This window comes from Excalfactoria chinensis, chromosome 13 (assembly GCF_039878825.1).
Source record: "Excalfactoria chinensis isolate bCotChi1 chromosome 13, bCotChi1.hap2, whole genome shotgun sequence".
NCBI classification, from domain to species: Eukaryota; Metazoa; Chordata; class Aves; order Galliformes; family Phasianidae; genus Excalfactoria; species Excalfactoria chinensis.
The window spans coordinates 7117236-7135951 of record NC_092837.1 but is presented as its reverse complement, the minus strand read 5'-3'; the positions used below and the strand labels follow the sequence as shown (position 1 = coordinate 7135951).

The 18716-nt window shown below is 39.5% G+C and overlaps 1 protein-coding gene across 2 annotated transcripts; it reads left to right on the top strand.

The window, feature by feature from the left end:
• The first annotated feature begins 347 nt into the window (after positions 1-347).
• On the top strand, positions 348-18106 carry SPDL1 (spindle apparatus coiled-coil protein 1). Of its 2 annotated transcripts, XM_072348481.1 has the most exons (13): positions 348-423; positions 1349-1387; positions 2873-3051; positions 5078-5254; positions 5807-6001; positions 6280-6429; positions 6919-7017; positions 7799-7909; positions 9969-10109; positions 10844-10953; positions 11123-11310; positions 12012-12357; positions 17277-18106. In XM_072348481.1, exons 3-13 carry the CDS (start codon positions 2893-2895, stop codon positions 17425-17427), a joined length of 1827 nt encoding a protein of 608 aa, XP_072204582.1. In that variant the 5' UTR covers positions 348-423; positions 1349-1387; positions 2873-2892; the 3' UTR covers positions 17428-18106. The 2 variants fall into 2 exon arrangements, with proteins under 2 accessions (XP_072204582.1, XP_072204581.1); XM_072348480.1 differs by lacking the exon at positions 17277-18106 and having other exon boundaries at positions 12012-12644.
• Positions 18107-18716: the final 610 nt, after the last annotated feature.

The following is an 18716-nucleotide window of genomic DNA, read 5'->3' as shown; positions in this document are numbered from 1 at the left end:
GAGCAGATTGCCCCTCTGCTTTGCAGCACTCCTCAACGATTTACAGACGTTTCTGTATCTCACCACTTACTCTGTGCTCTTTGAACGAGGCACTGCCGCGTGAGACCTTGGATCTGAACAAGAACCACCAGGATACAGCTCTCCAGCCACGAACAGCCGGAGAAACTCAAACTAAACTGTGAATTCCTCTTCTCACAACCCGCTCTGCACAAACGCGCTCCCACACCTCACGCTTCCTCACAGCCGCTCTCCCTCCCACGCTACACTTAACGGTCGCCACGCGCCCGCTCCCGCGCTCCGGCGCACGCGCAGCTCCCCACAGCGGGGCGGGCGGGGGCGGCTCTCGCGATACTTGAGGCGGGGCGGCGGAGGCGAGTTTGAATGGTGGCAGCGGTGGCGGCGCGGGGCGGGCTCGGCGCTGAGGTAACCGGAGGGGACGGCGGGGTGCGGGGCTGGTTTTTGCGCGAGACTTTTGCTGTCGTCTTGTTATTTTCCTTCTGGAGAAGGACCTTTGTGAGCGGTAGGCTCGAGGGGCTCCTGGGGGTCGTTGGGCAGCGCTTGTTTTCTCTCCTCGCTCAGCCGGGTTGCGGAGCCCCGCAGCCTCCAGGCCGTGCCTGCAGCCGGGCCGTAATGCCGCCTTTATGGCCGTGCCGTTATCGTGCTGGCGGCGCACGGCTGTCCGGAACACTTTACTTAACCTCACGTAGAACTTGGAGAAACAACCTATTTCCTATACCATAATACAGCCTTATGAGCAACGCTTCCTGGTCTGATTGAGTGTATCCAAAATAGACAGTAAAAAGCTGATGTTCCCCGTTATCCTGAAGCCGTTTTTCTGCCTCCTGCTCAGCGAGTAGTTTGGGAATAGGGAACCAATTCTATTTGTTTTTTAAGCTTCAGTTAGAATGTTGTTTAATTTCATAACGTCCTTCTGGTGTTATCCAGTAAATGACCTATTGACAGCCAAAAGATTTTGTCTTTGAAACTGCAGGAAATAGCAGGGAAGAGACTGAAGAAGAAATGGGTGGTTTCAAGGCAAATTCACAAGTGTCCCTTAAAATGCCATTGGTGCTGGAAGGACGTGGCCCTGGGCGTAGCCCTGCTTCCCGACTTGGGAAACCGATTGCAGTGTGTCTGTCCTTTGGCAACAGTGCCTGATTTAGCTGCTCCTCTGCTGTCTGTCAGCTGTCTTAACAGAGGTTTGAGTAAGACTGGCCTTTCTGTGGGGTTGTAGCAGGTGATCTCATTTCCACAAGACAGTCATAGAGCTCTTAAGGACTGCTGTGAAGGTAACAGCCATTTGTACTTTATCTGCACTGGACAGCTGTGTTTGTTGTTGTTTTTCCAGGGCATAAATGTTAAGTGAAGCTTGAATGAACTTCTGAAGGTGAGTTAAAAATATTACTGAAATTTAATGTAAGCCAGGGGCAGTTAAATTATTTTACCTGTAATCTTTATGTGTTTCTTTTGGAGCAGATAAGTTACTTTATTATTTTTAATTTCTGTTTATTAAGTAAGAAATAATTAAAGCCCTTTAGTGTAAATGCCTGCAAGGAGTTTAGTCTAGTTTTACTTACGCTACCTTCTTGTCTTTAACAAGAATTGTGTAAAGATTAAATTCTATGCAATGTATTTGTCCTTGTAGTTCTTGTAGTATTCTATAGAGTGCTGTTGTGTTATAGGTTCTTCTTAAGTATACATGTCTGTCAAATCTGTATCTTTTAAGTTTTATCTCAGGTTAAGGGTGTAGAACTGCTAATTCAAGTATTGCAGTAAGTAGACATGAAAAATTAGTTTCCAAGTTTAACATAAAGAAGAAATTAGGGAAAATGAATGCTCTCTGATTTCCATCTTGTCCCTGTGAAAGGAGCTCAGGGTTCTGGTGCAGTGATTTTCTGTCTGTTAAAATATTATCTTATAAAGGAAGCTGAGGAACTCGAGTGGGATTATTTTTGGTTCACAAAATGAAGACATTACACTGCAAACTTAACTATGGTCTTTACTGTATTCACCAGTAAAATCTGCAGTATATTAAGACCGGTATCTTGTGCATTGAGTGTCCTTGTGGCTGTCAGCCAGTAGGAATGAAAGGCAATAAAATCTTGAAGAGTGATTTTGATTATTTTTTTTTTTAAGTGGTGTAAAAATTGGGAACGTTGGCTCTGCAAAATCAGCTGTAGTTCCTGTATTTGTTGTTACTCTGTGCCTTCTGAGAAAATACTTGGCTTACATGGCTCAGGAGCTCGAGTTACTTAGAGACCTCTATTTTAATGGGATTGTTTTGTACTGTGTGGGTTTAGTAGGCTTAAGAGTAAGCAGTCGTGCAAGCAGTTGGTACAAGTTTGAGTCAAACTTTGTTTTTTTGGTATTTTGCTTGGAATCTTTTTTTTTTTTTCCCTGCAAAATCCTCCTTTGTGTTGTATGTTTGGAGATGAAGATAGAAATTAATGAGTTCTAAGACTTGTGTTATTGTGTACACGAGTAATGTTATGGTTCATGTGGTTTTATTTATGGTAATGTGGAAGACATCAGTCACGTGCATAATTGTTTTTAGCCTTCTCTGTCAAGATAGCTCTGTGTTGGGTATCTCTGGCTCTGCTGAAGTCCCTGCGTTGCCAGGAACTGACCAAGGGTATGCAAGAGTTGCTCCACCATATGCTATCCCTGCTCTGCAGTCACAACCAAGTAGACAAAGTGACCATTTTATGATTAGTGGGATTGCTTCTTAGAGAGCTAACCACTTTTTGTCTTGTGTTGATGCAAGCCTGTACCTCTGTACCATAATAAGGCATGGAAATACAGTAACTTTGCTCAGTTGAAGTGCTTTCACAGGTTGGCTATGATTGTAATCATTTTTTCTTTCCAAATTGAGGCAATAAAAGGAAGAAAAAAATGGAGACAGAGACCATTCTGAATCTTAGACAACAACTGAAAGAAGCAGAGAACGAGCGAAGAAAGGCTGCACAATATGGCTTACACTTACTGGAGTCTCAGAATGAAATTCAGAATCAGTTGGATCAAACACGTCGTGAATTAACGGAGAAGACTGAGGTGAAGCTTTAAACTTGAAGTAAAAGATTAAGAATTCACTTCTATTTTCTGAAAGTCACAAGTGTTTTAAATGCCTTCTAGAATTTCCAGATGGTTTTTGATGGAACTTCTTAAGTATTGAGAGGACTTTTGATTGTTATTTTGAGATAATGAGCACAACTTCATCTAGCTGGACATAGTTTCAGAGCTCATTCTGCATCCAGTGCTCAGTACCATGTAGGATTAATTACCTCTTATGTACATGAGTAGTAGTTGCTGAAGTGAGTGTGTGTTGGGTCTGTTGAACACTTGATTTATGTTTTGCTCTCCTTGCAAGCTTTATGCTGCTTAAAGCTGTAAAGATTTTTGACTGGCAAGGTGCTAAAGCTGGTTTCACTTGCTTTACACACTCCAAATTTTCTAAATACCAGAGGACTCTGAATTTTAGTGCATTTCTTTACAGCTTAGAAGTAGGTGAGTATTGAAATATAGCAATGTTAATTAGTCTTCCAGTCTTCTAGAGAATTGTGAAAGAAAATTGAAGTGTAAGGAGTCTTTTTCACTATGTTAAATGGTTTAATTTTGATTTGTTTATTCTCAGTTTGCACTTCAAATGTTCTGTTTCTCTGTAGCTGCTCCTAGCAATGCACTGCTCTCCCTTCCCTTGTGCTAAAGTTAAAATGTGTATTTTTCCCCTGGCCAGCTGTCATGTTGTAGCACCCTGCTGTTGTGGATGAGCACTAATAACTTATTTTGATTGGTTTGCCATTAGCAGGCTTAGGGCAAGGGAGGCAGTTGGAAATCACAAGTGATAAAGAAGGCATGACAGGATGATCCTTCTGTGCAGGCAGCCTGGTGTGGTATTGCTCTGTTGTGAAGCTGCACCCATTGGTTGCATTCTACCACTATAGACTTGAGCAAATCTGAGCTAGGCTTGTGTGAACTAGATCAATAAGGAACTTCAGTTTCAAGGTCCAGGAGAGGAAATTTTGTGCTTTTGTACTGCACAAAAGCATGTGAAAATTGTGGTTATCCAACAGATAATTTGGGAAATTTCTGTATTTACCTGTGGAATCTGAGAACTAAAACGGTATTCATGGGTACAAACGTGAATTTTAACAGTAGTTACAAGATTCTTCAATTACACAGAAGTTTGCATGCACTTCTGTACAATTCCATTTAGATATCTGATAGCAGCAGACTTCTTGCTTTCCATGGTTCTGCCCAACAGTGCATTGGCACGCACTGTTTTTGAGGCTTGTTCTATGTATTCAATTTAAATCTGTCATTGATAAGCAGGTGTCTGGGCTGCAGGGGTTTCATACGTGACAGGTCTCGGTTTTATGTTCTTCTATCTTCTGATTTGTTTTTAAGATTTGTTTATTAATGAAATGTCCTGCACTTACAGACTCTCTTGGTGATTTACCTTTTTTGCATTAGTGTTTTTTTTCTCCTCCTTCTGCTCAATGGCTAGCTGCATGCAAGACTACATTGAAGGAGATATTTGTAACTTGGCATAGAGGTGAAATGTAATTAGGAAGGCTTTTTTCAATCTGGACAGGCTCATTGGATTTACTGCAAAACACCAGGGACTTTTGTCTTTACCAAGCATAGAACCCAGCTGTTCTGCAGCAGCAGGAACATTTGTTGTAGTGCAGCAGCTCTTAATGCAGTTGGATTTCATCAGTGGTAGAAATGTGACATGGGAACTCAAAGTTTTTTGTTTAAACCTCGTCCCCCCCCCACCCTCCCAAAGATAAAAATACAAAATTTCTGAGACTATTTTGAGTGGGAAGAAACACTGTTTTCACAGAGGATAGAACATTACATCACCCACTACCAATTCAATCCTGAACATTCAGAGCAGGGGCTTGGATTTCCCTACTCCTTGTTAGTAGGCCATGAGAATTCCCTAAATGGAGCTTCAGCAGAATGTTGAATTAATTATGGGCTTTTAGTAGCTAGGGTCTTGGCATAGAACCTTTATTCAGTGAATTGTTCTCCATGAACGTTTTGCCTAGACTTATTACTGTGTTATTTCTTTTAGAAATTTGAACAAGAGAAATATTCTCTTCAGAGAGAAATCGAACTTAAGAACAGGATGTTGGAAAGCCTGAGTTTTGAATGTGATGCCCTCAAGCAACAGCAAAATGTGCAACTTGATAAACAGAAAGAACAACTTACCAGAGTTCATGGACAAGAAGTCAATGACCTTAAATACAAGGTTTGGTATCTAATGTACAGATAAAATGTTGCTAATAGCATTCCAAAAAGTATTATTATACTCAGGAGCATGTACTTGTCATCAGACATATTTAACAGCTGTATTGTGTAGTTATGCTTATTTGGCCGTAAGTTCAGCAGTTCAATTCTGAACTGAGCTTATGCTTTATTTCCAGCTACTGTTAGACAAGAGTTAAAATTATCATGATGGCTTTTATGCAAATTAGAGTTTGAGTAAAAACTTCAGGAAAATAAGGCTGAAGTTGTTGATTAAAGAGCAGACTAAACACATTGTGCAACTTGTCAAAGAATGTTGTCACAGGACCAAACTATTGGCATTAAGATAAGAGCTGATTATTATTTAGCTGATGTTTAATAAAAAAACAAAAAACATCTACACTGAATTGCATTTGATTTTAAAGCTTATTTTTAAGAGCTGACCCTTAAGTTGTAGTTATAAGGCATTTCTACAGTTAGAATGTGAGCCAGAAGTATTGTGCTTTTGACTATCATATTATAAAATAAGTTTACTTAGTTGTCAAATGTCTTTAAGTTGGAAAACCTGAAGGCAGAACTGGATGAAACCCGGCTCTCTGAGAAACAACTGAGACATAAAGTGGACCATCAGAAGGAAATAATTGCTGCCAAAACAGAAGAGCTCCACATGATGTCTGAACGTGTGCATGAAACCATGTCTTCAGAAATGCTCAATCTTCAGATGGAGCTCACAGAGCTAGAAAGTGTGAAGGTATGTGAGTTAGCAATTGATGAACAGGAGTGTAAGCTACTTGATTTTCTCACTGAGTTTTTAAGTGCTGTGTACGTTTCGCTCGTTGGATTGACCTTGTAGTAAGAAATTATCCAGCAAAAAAGCCTAATAATCTTAGGTATACTTTAATACAATTGCTTCAATGCAATATTTTTGCATTAATAGGACTTATTAGCACCAAACCTGTTTGGCTCCTTGGCCTACTTTTCTTGAAATTGTGTAATAAGTTATTTTATGCTTGATGTTTTTGTATTTAGGCCAATGTTGAAGAAAAGCTGAATGAACTGCAGTACAGCAAAGAACAACTCGAACTCATTAATAGTAACTTACGTAATCAGCTGGAGCGTCTACAAGGAGAAAAAGAAGAGAGGGAAAAAGAAGTTGTTTCTTACTGTAATGCACTGGAGGTAATTTTATTCAACAGTGAATAATCCCAGACTCAATCCCTGAGTTCCACAAGTAGTCGGTGCTAGATTTTCTTTGAAATAAGAAGAGGAGCCCTGAGGGGACTTCTAAGGATGGGGTGGAAAAAGAGAGGATGTATAGGCTAAATTATGCTTAATTGATCAATGTTACTTGTTAGTAAATTAATTCTATACTGACGTTCTGTATATACTGTTCTGTAGCCTGCGTCATTGTTCCAGCTGATAAAGCTCTGAGCCTTTCTATCAAGGGTTTAGTGAAGATCTTGTCTTGAAGGGCAACTGGAATACTAGGCCTTCTAGTGAAACAACTTGCACGGTCTTTATGTCTAGAACTATATATACAACTAAATGCTGTGCTACAAGGTTGCTTGTATGAAATGCCTTAGAAATAAATATTAAAACTATTCAATTAAATTATTATGGATCTGATGTAGTGCATATTGAAGTAATGCTCTCTTTGCTCAAATCTAGAAAGCTCGTGAAGCTAATCAAGAGCTTCAGGTTCAGCTGGATCATGTGGTGCAGCAATCTTTGGATCCTACAAGTAAAGGCAATTCTCTCTTTGCTGAGGTAAAGCTATGTCATGGGTATCTTCAGAGGAGGGAAGATATACTTGATTGTAAGAATAGAAACTTGTTTTCGGTGCAACACCTGATTATTTTTACCTGATCTGTCTGGCATGAGTATCTGTTCTTTAAATAATTCTTCAGTATTGAATTGTTTAGGAATGCCTGTAGAAAAGAATTTTTATGCAGTTTCTAAGGTTAGGGAGCAAAGTCATTAAAGTTGACTGGTTGTCAAGATGAAAGATGGCAGTCTGCAGCTCTTGGCTCTGAAGAGTTTTACTCAGCTGGTAATCTTTCTCTAATGCAGGAGATAAATGTCAAAAAACCTAAATACTGTTTTTTAAAGGTGTTGAATAATGGCTGCATGTTTGTGTGTCTGGCAGGGTTTGTGAACTAGCCTTTGAATAAGAGTTGAGCTGGTACTGAATGCCAGCCTTTTCTGACCATGCTCAGTGAATGACTTGAATTGATGCACTGTTCATATGTATTTTTAATTGCTTTTTCTGATTTAAATGAACAACTCTATAGTAATGCTGATGCTTCTAAAATATTAGTTATTCTAATATCAAAAGCACGAAGAAATCTTTTACTTTACCAATGGGCTTCAGCTGCTTGCAGTGCTATCTACTCACTGTCTCAAAAGCAATGCCAATAGCACCCTGCTGATGGGAAAGCAGTATTTTCAGAGCCAACGTCAATTTCTAGGCACCTTCTCTTAAAAGTCAGAGTCCAAGTGACAAGATGTTATCATTTACATAGTAATAATTGTGAAAAATGTTCTATAGGTGGAGGACCGTAGGGCAGAAATGGAGCGACAACTGATCAGTGTGAAAATAAAATATCAGTCACTACAAAAACAACATGCATTCACTAGAGAACAATTGCAAAGAATGAAGGTATGATTATCACTGTAATGCTCCAGGGTTCCCTTGGGGTCTGATAAGACAATGTAGGTTAGGATGTCGGATTCTCTTTCAAGTGTGGTTAACAGCAGCCTGGGTGGATGGGTGGGGAGGAGCAGGAGGCATGTCACTGCTATTCAACTCAAGCAGAGCACATCAGTCTTTTTCCAGTGCCACTACTTTATTCTAGAATGCCAAGTTACACTGAAGGAGCTGTGCTTACTTTAGCTGTAGTTATTTACTGGGTAAAGTATAACAGCTTCTGTCAGTCAAACTAGCTTTCAGTTTGTCTCTCCTGTTGCTTTGTTTTTTGTCCTTATAGTATGTCAGTAACTTGTGTTTTAACTGAGGTTGTTAGGAGTAAACAAATTTAACTTCCTCCCGTGTTAGGGAGGATTCCTACTTTTCCCTATACTCAATGCAAGCGCAAGAGTTCTAAGTTTTTCTCATAACTGTTTCATTTAGACTGTGTTCTTAGGTTGGCAGCTTGTAAGTTAATAAATATTGTTGAGATAGTTAGCAGAAACTGTTTTGCAGCATCCCATTTACATTATCTTGTAAAACTGCCATCTGTTTTCATGTTGGCTTTCTAATCTCTCAGTACAAGTGGATTCTTTGAGTTTGATCATGCGTCTTGTCTGAGAACAGTGCTGAAGCATTAGTGTAGCTTGACTTGAGTTGAAAGTAAGTAAAGCAACATAAAGGACAATAAAAATTACTGATACAGCAGAAGCTTTTAATTGGAACTTTGCAGTGGCAACTAAAGATTAAGTAACTAAAATGTCCGAGAAAGATCAGTTACTTAGGATCTCCCTTCCTCCTTCTTTGCTGTAGGAGACAACCATTCAACCAGTTATGAGTGTTATATTCTGAAAGACTTCATCTGGGACTGCAGTATATTGGTGTCCCTGTTCTCTTAATGTTGGTATTTGTGATTTCAATAGCTCAAGCTGCCTTCTTAGCCTCATTAACAAGTGAGCACTTACGTGCAGTGGAAACATCAGGTTTCTACATCCTTGGGAGGAAATAAGTATAGTTTTAGTCAGCCAGCGGGGATTAAGATGTTGTGTTCCTCTTTCCTCTTCCATGTACAGGTTACAAGGAGGAGATGATTGAATAGTCTTTAATTCCATTTAAAACACATAACCATTAATATCCTTTATTTTCTATTTGAAATACAGAAGAAGGTGTAGAGTAAACATTCTTCTGCAGTTTTCTTGGCTAATCTGCAGTCTAACTTGCTTCAGTTGATTCTTTCTCTGGGACTTCTCCTGGGTGTCTTACAGTGTTGTTCTGTCCACATTGATTTGTCTGGTGAGAATGCTGCAGTTCTCATTAATGCCGCATTGTATGTGTACATCCCTGAATGTCCTTTTTCCAGTTGTTTGAATGCCTAACGTGCCATTTGTTGCTGACCGTGTTAAGGACCATGTATTGTGTTGCTGTGATACTAAGTGTCAGGAAAATCTGCTGTCAATATTAGACTTGGATATGCTTTTCCTTTTGTAATGAAAAAGGATATTTCTTTGCTTGGAAGGGTGACATTTTGGGATGCGTATTACAGAATATAAACTTAAATTAACATCTATTCCTCAGAGTTAAAAATGCAAAAAAAGAGGTATGTTTGTTTTTGTTTTTTTTCTTGACTTTTTGGGGTGTTGAAGTATCTTAAGTGAGAAGTTTTTCATAGATACATTTAACTCTCAAGGCTGGGCTGTAGTGGGGTTCTTCTTAACATGAAGTTTAAGTTTGCTGTGAAATGGCTTGTGTATGTTTTTGGCCGCATATTTATAGACTCCTTAGTTGTTGAGGAGAAGGAGCACCTCAGGACTATGCTGAGTTCAGGAAGGTTTTATCTGTCTGGAAGACTGTTAGTATTTACATTGTCTCAGGTTGACACTTTTATGGTCAGAGGTGCATTTAAGCATCCAGTGCTGTTCTGTATTCACAGCAGCACAGGGCTTGGATAGCCTAAGCTTTCAGGTAACGAGGATGATATTTTCTGTCACTTAACCCAATGCTGGTTCTAAGGATTTAATACCCTTTTTTCCAGCTGCAAATGGCTACCCTGCTACAGATGAAAGGTTCTCAGGCAGAATTTGATCAGCTGGAACGCTTACAGTCAATGTTGGAGCAAAAGAACGGTGAAATCGAAGATCTTCTTGTGAAAGTGAGGCAACTAGAAAAATTCAAGGTATGTGGTCTGTGATTAAGTGGAGTCACAATTGGGAGCTAACGCACAGGAATAACTATGGAAAAAAAAATGTTATATGTAAACTTGATTGGTATTTGTTTTTCTCTGTGCCATAAATAAGAAAGAAAAAGATTGTTTCAAATGGCTATCAAGAGTAATTGTATCTGTTGACTAATACAAGGGTCTGAGATCTGTGGGACAGTTGTAAACCTGAGTAATTTTTTCAAATGACAAAAAAGAAGTGAGCCTAATGTACCATGATACTGATGTATGTTATTAAACACTGACTGCACCTGTAGTGTCTTCAGTGTGGTGTCAACTTCTCAGCTAAAAATTGTAAATGACTTTGGCTATTGAGTAACGTAGTTTGTTCTTTACCTCTGAGTGTCCAGCTGTTGAAGCATAGAAATAAGGAAGATTTTTCAAGGGCAAACTAAACATTCTGTGTTTTGAAGTAAAAGGGGAAGATATTATTTTACGATTCTATTTGGAAACCTTTTGGATTTGGGAGCTTGCGTCTTAGTTTTTTTTTCTTCCTCTCCTTTCACTGTGAGAGAGAACTGCTAGTTTCAGTGCTGTTTGACAACAGCAAGTTCTTCTGAGCATTCTTGTATGTTTAAATGCTTCTACAACAAGGCTTCAATAGAGAGATGCACAGAGAACTTGACCAAGGACTGAGCTAATTTACTTCTGAAAGTTCACTAGTTAAAAGCTTGATGTTTTCATTTCATGAGACTTTATATGAGAATATGGAAGAATGTAGAGCGAGTACCAGCTCAAAAGGAGGAGAGTCTGAAGATGGTTACTACGCAGACTTGCTGCAAATGAAACTCGAGAACTCAAAGTAAGTAAAATTGAGGTAGAAACTTGAATTCCACTGGAAGGTGCCTTTTTGTGTTCCTACTGGTGAATTTTAAAGGTGAACTTTATTTGGAGCAGTTGAATGTGTACTCGACTCTGTAATTGCTGTCTGAAAAAGAATGTCTGAATGGCTGTATTTTCTTCCCACCCAGCAAGGAAACCGAAACCTTGAAAAATGAACTATCTTTGCAGAGGATGAAAGCTTTGTATGAGAGCCAAAGGGTTCTGGAAGTTGAAAGAAAACTCTTTACAAATGAGAGGCATTTGCAAGCTTGTCAGAGTGAGAACATGAATTTGCGAGTTATGCTGGATGAATTAAAAATGAAATATGAACCTGAAGGTAAACAATTATTTTCCATACAGAAAAAATAAACTTGGTTTTCTCAACCATCCTGCCCAATATTATTCATCTTAAGAAAAACAGTTTGTGCAGAAGTAAGACATTACTCTTTAAATAATAGCCTTTTAGTAACCTGGTCCAAAACTGCTGATCCAGAATAGCTAAGCTATTCCTTGAGACCCTTACTTCAGCATGTGTTTTCCAGACTCTTAAAATTTATGTTGCTATACAAGTGTAGTGTTTTGAGGCTTTAGAGCACAGGTAGCTAAGTACAGTGAAGTATATGGGAACAAGTATGACACCAAGCTGTGGGGTGCAGTTGGCACACCAGAGAGACAGGCTGCCATCTACAGCCCCCATTACCAATACAAACTGGAGGATGAAAGGATTGAGTGCAGCCCTGTTGAAGAGGACCAGGGGGGTACAGCTGGATGGGAATATAGAGGCCTCATATCCATCTAGAATGGTAGAGCTGGTCTCTTGCAAGCCTACTTGCTCTGCATTGTTACTGATAATATTATATGAATGCATTCTCTTGAGAGGATGTATGTTACCTCTTAAGAATTGTTGTGAGGCCTTAAGTCAGATGAAATGCTCTTTACTGGCTTTAATGGCTGTTAGGGGCATCATGTTAGACAAGTTAGCCACAAGTTATCTTTCTGTACATAAAGTACTCCTATTTTTTTTTTTTTTCCCCTTAGAGTTACTTAAAGTCACTAAAATTAAAAAGAAAAGGGAGAAGATTCCAGTGGATGCTTCTTGTGAATATTTAGACAGCAAAAATACTTCAGTGAATGATGCTCCTCTCACTCACCTTCCAAGTAAGGAAGAAGCTAAGACGACTTCATGTAACTTGGAGCAAATTGATTCTTCGTCCAAAAAACAAGCGCTCGAAGCATCACCAATCAATGTAGCTCTTCAATCAGCGGACAAGGTAGTTGAACCTGAAAGAGAAAGGAAGAGATTTAAAACTAAAGATGACAGTCTTGATGCCTGCACATCCTACAGCAGAAGAGGAAGTAATTTTTTGACTTCAAGTGCCCCAAGGTCAGTGTCAACTTCTGTATATGGTCCAGGCAATCAGCACAGACCTGCATCTCTTTTCTTTCGCTGCATGAACTATGCTATCCACTTGTTTATCTGTTTCCTCAGTGTTGCATGCCGTGTAATTCCTAAGCTCCAGCTGCCTACCTTCGACCTCTCAAAACTTTTTAGAAAGACCAAAATGGTGGCTTATGAAAAAGACTCTTGAAACTGTAACTGTTCTTGAAATGATGTTAAGGTTAAAGGTGTGTATGTACTGTTACAACTCAGTTATTTTGCTTTTCTTTCAAAAGTCAGACTGTTTTGTCATGTAACTGCATTGCATCTTAAGGTCTAAAAAAAACAACCCCAAGCAGTAGGCATCATGCTTCAGTTTCATACCTTATTCTAGCCATCCTCAATTTCAGATTGAGGTCAAAGCCTAAAAAAAAAATAAGAGTAATTCTTAACCCAAATAAAGTTAACAGGACTTGCAGTACACAAGATTATATATTAATTGTGCTATGAATTCATATTAGCAGGCCACTGACTTTGCTAACATGGATGCACGATAACGTGAAATGTAACTGTTAAAACTAAGATTAATCTTTTTTCGTTATTGGAGAGTGAAGATACTTCTTGTTCAAGTGATTTGAGGCAGTACTTGGTGCACTTCTACATCCTGACTGAAGGGATGATGTTTCATTTTCCCCCTCAACTGCCCTTTGTCTCCAATTTATACACGTTGCTGTAATGAACGTAGTATTCTGGGGGTAATTTCTGGGATAATTCAGATTATCTGAGTTTATCAATTGATGATATTTGGTAGCAAAAATAACACTTCTTGCTTCCCTTGTTTCCTACCCCCCTTTCTTAGCTTTTTTTCAGCTTTTAAGCTGTGGTTGTCTTTAATGTGAGCACATAAATACTTTAAATTATTCAGGGAGAAAGCAGTAGAATGTTGGGAATACACTGGTAGTAAGAAAAAAAGGTTCTTTCATGTAGCTTCCTTGGGCTTCATTTTCTTTGGCTTTCATGTAACACTGATATAAGGCTGGAGATAAAAGAATTACTTGAGAATCTAGAGTGTCTTAAAGCTGAAGGTTTAAATGTATTGATTGTGGGAAACTCTGTGTCTTGATGCTCAGTGTTCAGAGGGCATGTTTGTTCCAGAACAGCCTGAAGCATGCTTTGAAACAAGACTGAAGAAAGCTTAAAGATTGTTGAGGGCAGAAGGGTTGGGCTGTATCTTCAGTTGAGGGGAAAATGTTCGTGTAAATAATATTTCAGGTCCTATCAACAAATACCTTTCAGATCAGTTTGTGCAATCTAGAATGTCAGCAGCTTCCAAGATAGAGAAGGGCCTGAATTCTGTGTAGTCGATCCAAAGCAGCATTCAGATGTAGTTGATTATTTTGCCTCAGATCAATTGTTCATGGCTGTGTTGGATGTAATTAAGAGGTTTAAAGGAGCTGCACAGTGTAGTCCCCCAAAGCAGGCTTCAAAAACTGCAAGGGAATGAGCAGTTGAATCAGCTACATCAGTGTATGCAGGGACCCTTCCTGAGGAGGAAAGAGCAGAGAGGTCAGACATGGGTGGCAAATGCTGAGAGGAGGGATTTATGGTGTTCTGTATGTATGAAGGAACAATTGTGTAAACTGGGTATGGAAATGTAACTTTATTTTTTAATATTGTTCTGAAGATGATGATAGAATGTCTGCAGGCAGTAAATTGTTGGAAAAGCGTTATGTGAACTGAGGAGGTCAGCTTCTTCTGAGCTGGAGAGGGGCTGAGGAAAGGAAGATGTTTTATGGCACAGATGGTTTGGGAGCATAGGAAAAGTGAAAGAAGATGAAGACAAAGGTTTTAATCTTGCACACATAAGGAATAAAATGTAATAGGGGAGGGGGAAAACATCTTTCCTACCCTCCATAAATCCACCTCCACATCCAGTTTTGAAATGATAGTAGAGTGAGTAAAGGGTAAATCAAGAAGGAAGATTCTGGTCATGTTTGACATCATATTGATGAAGTATTAAATCCCCACCTAATGAGCTTGTAAGTTACCACTGAGGATTTCTTAAATCCTAACTTTTTAGGCTATATCAAGTAGGAAATCTTGATTAAAATCTGAGTGTTTGGGAATCTAGTTTTCTAAAGAATCTTTAGACTTATGTGATGCATGTGAGTAAAACCCTTCATGGGGTCATTTCTAAATGGATGGGGGCAAATTGAGCATGAATGTGGACCTAAAAATTGAGAGTTTGGGGGAAAGGAAAAAGTGTAATTGGCACGTGCATATTGGTGTTCATAGAGATGAGCCATATTAAGCATGGATGGACTGGTTGCAAACTTCATTCCTAGGAAAAGGTGTTGGGAAGGTGTTGTCATTTTGGTTTAGGAGTTAGAAGTAGTTGGATGCTCAGAATGTACAGCCACTGGGGGAAAATTTCCTTGCTAACCACAGTTCCAGCCTGCTGTAGCGTGGGCTCCCTGCAGGCTGCAGCACGAATATCTGCTCTGATGTACTCTGTGGGCAGCAAGAGAACAACCTGCTTCACTGCAGTTGTTTTCATGGGCTGCAGGGGAATCTCTGCTCTGGTGCTTGGAGCATCTCCTGACCCTTCTTTGTTACTGACCCTGGTGTCTGCAGTGTTGTTTAAGTTTTTTTCAACTCTTCTCCCCTGCAGTTGCTGTGCAGTGATATTTTGGGTTTTTTTTTATCCTTGATGTTATTTACAGAGATGCCAACAGTGCTGCCTGTGGGCTCAGCTTTGGCTGGCAGCAGGCCTGTTCTGGAGCTGGCTCTGTTGTAATGTGGGTTGGTCGCTGGCTTCCTCCTGAGGTTGCTCCTGCAGCCCCTCCCCTTCCCTCACCATCACCTTGCCACACGAATGCAGAGCAGAGGTTTAGCTGTTCTCTCAGACTCCTTGTGGTTAGCTTGCCTTTAACTTGCATTAGTATTGTTGTGTTGCAGCCACTCAGCATTGTAATGGCAACAATAGCAAGGTACAGTTAGAGGTCAAGGAACAGAAGCTTCTTAGCAGAACAGTCCCATCAAGGGAAGGCCATGAAGTTACTGGAATCTTTTCCTTGTCAACTACTGATTCATGAAATATTTCTTTAGCAGGAACTGTCTGTCCCACTATAGTACAGGTGAGCGCATGCTGAGTAGTGTTACTTCTTATCGGCTCATTGCACAGTAACGAGCAGTTTTGTTTGGATCTTCAGGAAAACTGAGAATAAAGAGTAGCGTTGAACTGACTCCAGCTGTTCCATACGTTACACAGAGCATTGGCTTTCTCTAGAACTTTCAGGATGAAAATCTCAATCTCATTCCATGTATCCTGAAATAGAAGGAGTTTGATTAAAGGAATGCCAAGTCTCTACTTCAATAGGTTACACAGTTTTGAATGGTTGTTCTTAAGCCTCTTTTTATTTCCTTTTCATCATAGCAAGTGTGTTTCAAGGTTGTTTTAAATGTCTTTATAATATTTACCATGGGAACACAAAGTATCTGTGCAGAAGTAATGTCATGGCACTAAGATGAGAATATTGCTTCTCAGAGTTGTATCGAAGACAGTATCCCTTGAAGTCTGAGTTAATGCAGTTCCTATAATTATTTTTTTACCTGTAGTGGAGAGAAAAAACCTCTTGTCTGTAACAGTGGGTGGGTTTCTGTGATGAATACATAACTTCATGCCCTGTTTGTTCTCTGACTGAAGTATGTTCTTAAATGTATCTTCAGTGTAGACTTAAATTGAGGTATTTAATACTTCTGAAGTCACCCAGTATCTGTCTGTGATTACGGATGCTAACGAAGCATAGACTGAAATGCGGATTAAACACTAATGAAGAGATAATTACTATGAGTTTGTTTTCTCCTTACTCCTCTGAATTGGAGGTTCTTGTGGTGGTCTTGCACTTGGCTACTTGCAAGTTGCAGCACATATAAAAGGGAGTGCAGCTGGTGGAAAGCTGGTTATGGCCGAAAGATGGTTACACATCAGCGTTACAGGAGTGGGCTTCTTATAAAGCAAGTGCCAGCAGACATAGCTGACTTAGGGGAGATGCACAACAAACCACACTTGTTTTCTTATGCATTGAGACAGTCCTTATAATGTGCAGGGATGAGACAACATTAGATTTGTGTTGACATGTAACATGATGTTTAATTTTTGACTACCCGTAACTTGTTTTGCTTTTGAAACAGTAGTAGTCAATTGTTTGTGGGAGATTGAGGAAAATACTGCTATAAATTAGTTTTAATGACATTTGTATGCCTAGTAATTAAAGCATCAAATAGTTCTGAGGTCTAAATGCCTTTTAACTCTTAAACAGCGTTGTGGCAATTGCTGTTGTGTTCCCAGCTGCATTCATAACAGCATTAAAACAAATCACTGGACAAATGACGTAATGTTGAGCCTGAAGATAAACTTCCCACTTCACGTTTTCAGATCTTCAGGAACTAAGATAAAGCGGCAGTAATGCAAAGCTGGGTTGGAAACCAGGATATTGCTTGTTGTGGATTCTTTGTTTTGTTCTGTTAATACAAAAGCTCAACTTTATCACTATATGATGTTGCTGGGACTTGATTTCACGTGGAGATCAGTTGTCATGTGATGTGATGTGATTTCCTTTGCATATGTGGCACAATTAGTGTGTTTTCCTTCTGAAAGGCTGATCCCAACCACTCACCACTTTCAGTAAGATTTATTTGCCAGATACTGCAGCAGATAAGAGGCAAAAACAAACAAACAAACAAACAAAAAACATATTGAAGTTACCAAATGTGAGGAGGAATTATACAAACACTGCTTGCTCTGAATTTGCATGTGGATGTTCTCTATGCCGGTTGGCTTGCTCATTTTTGCTTGAATCTTTTATTTTAGCACTGATATTTATTAAGTGAATGTGTATTTAGAATGGTTGCTTTGCCTGTAGGTTAACAACTGAATCCAGATTTGAAGCTACAGAAACTGAAGATAAGAAGGAAAATGTAATCACAACCAAGAAGAAAACACAAAAGGAAAAATACACGACATTGTATGTGTCTTCTAAGCCAACCCCTGAAACGCAGTGTGCTCAGCAATAGAACTTTCTGGAAGGAACCCGAATAATTTGGAGTCCTGCTGCAGCAGGAAATACTTCTTGCACATAAATATGTAGGTTCCTGACTTGGATGCTGACCTGCCTTGTTGAATGAACAGTCTGACTGCATTAATGGGATGTGCACATTTGATGACTTCACTTCCCAGAGGAGCCTGCTAAGTACCCCAGCAGTGTGACCTGAGGTGTTGCCTGGTGCTAAGACTCTCAGCACTTGTTAGTTCTTGTTTGTCTGAATCTGTTCGATTCTGAAAGACAAGCGCTTGCTATGGAAGCTGCCTCCTGTGAGGATTAACCCCAAGCAATCCGTGGTAGACAGAAGAAAGCAAAGCTGTCTGTAATTACTCCTGAATTTCTTCCATTTCCTGGATTGAGATTTCTTAATGTTTTTCCCCCCCAGTATGTAACTGCACCTTCGCAATGAGGTCAGTCCGAGAGCTGAACGTGTGGAACTCTTCATGCCTTTGGTAGGATGGTATTATTTTGAAACTTTATCCTTAGTAATAATTAAAATAAACTTTTGCTTTTTATTCCTTCCTAAAGTTGTTGTGATGGAGACAAGATATTTTTTGTCCTGAAACTGCCATTTCTTTGCTGAGAGGTGTTTGATAGCAAGCATTTTGTTGAAGAGATGAAACTTAATAAAAGCTGATACACTGTGATGTATGTGCTGTGTGTCATTCTTAGGAAATGAACCGTAACGTTCAGTCTTGTCTATGATGACTGTAATCTGAGAATCTTAATTCGTGGTAATTTGATTCCAGCAGGTAAGCAGATCCCCATAGAGGAGTTCTTTCTTTTTCATGCTGACTGCATATACGAACGCTACGTGGAGGAAATTGGGCTTCTCACAGTACAAGAAGAAAACGTTTCTTTCCACATATGGTGAAATTACTCATTTTGTTTGCTGTTACTGTACGCTGAGATGCTGTTAACTTAAAATAAGCAAAGTACTTGGTAATTTCAATTAGAGGAAACCTTAAGTAGATGGTGCACCTGTGTGCTTTAATGGGTATACTGCCCTATGGATTGAAGCCAGAGCTGTTACCTTTACATTGAACTACAGGGCGTGTGATAATTGAGTCCATCAACTGAAGCTTGTTAGTGTCATTAGCAAAACAATGGCGTTATTTGAACAAGTGGCTCAAATTGCTTAGGATCATCTAGTTAACCCCAAAGCGTGCTGCTTTTCTTGCACTGCTGTAGTTTATTTTGAGCAAATAGTTATCTCACATAGTAAATGCACGCTTACCATTCTCTTGAATTAGAACTAGC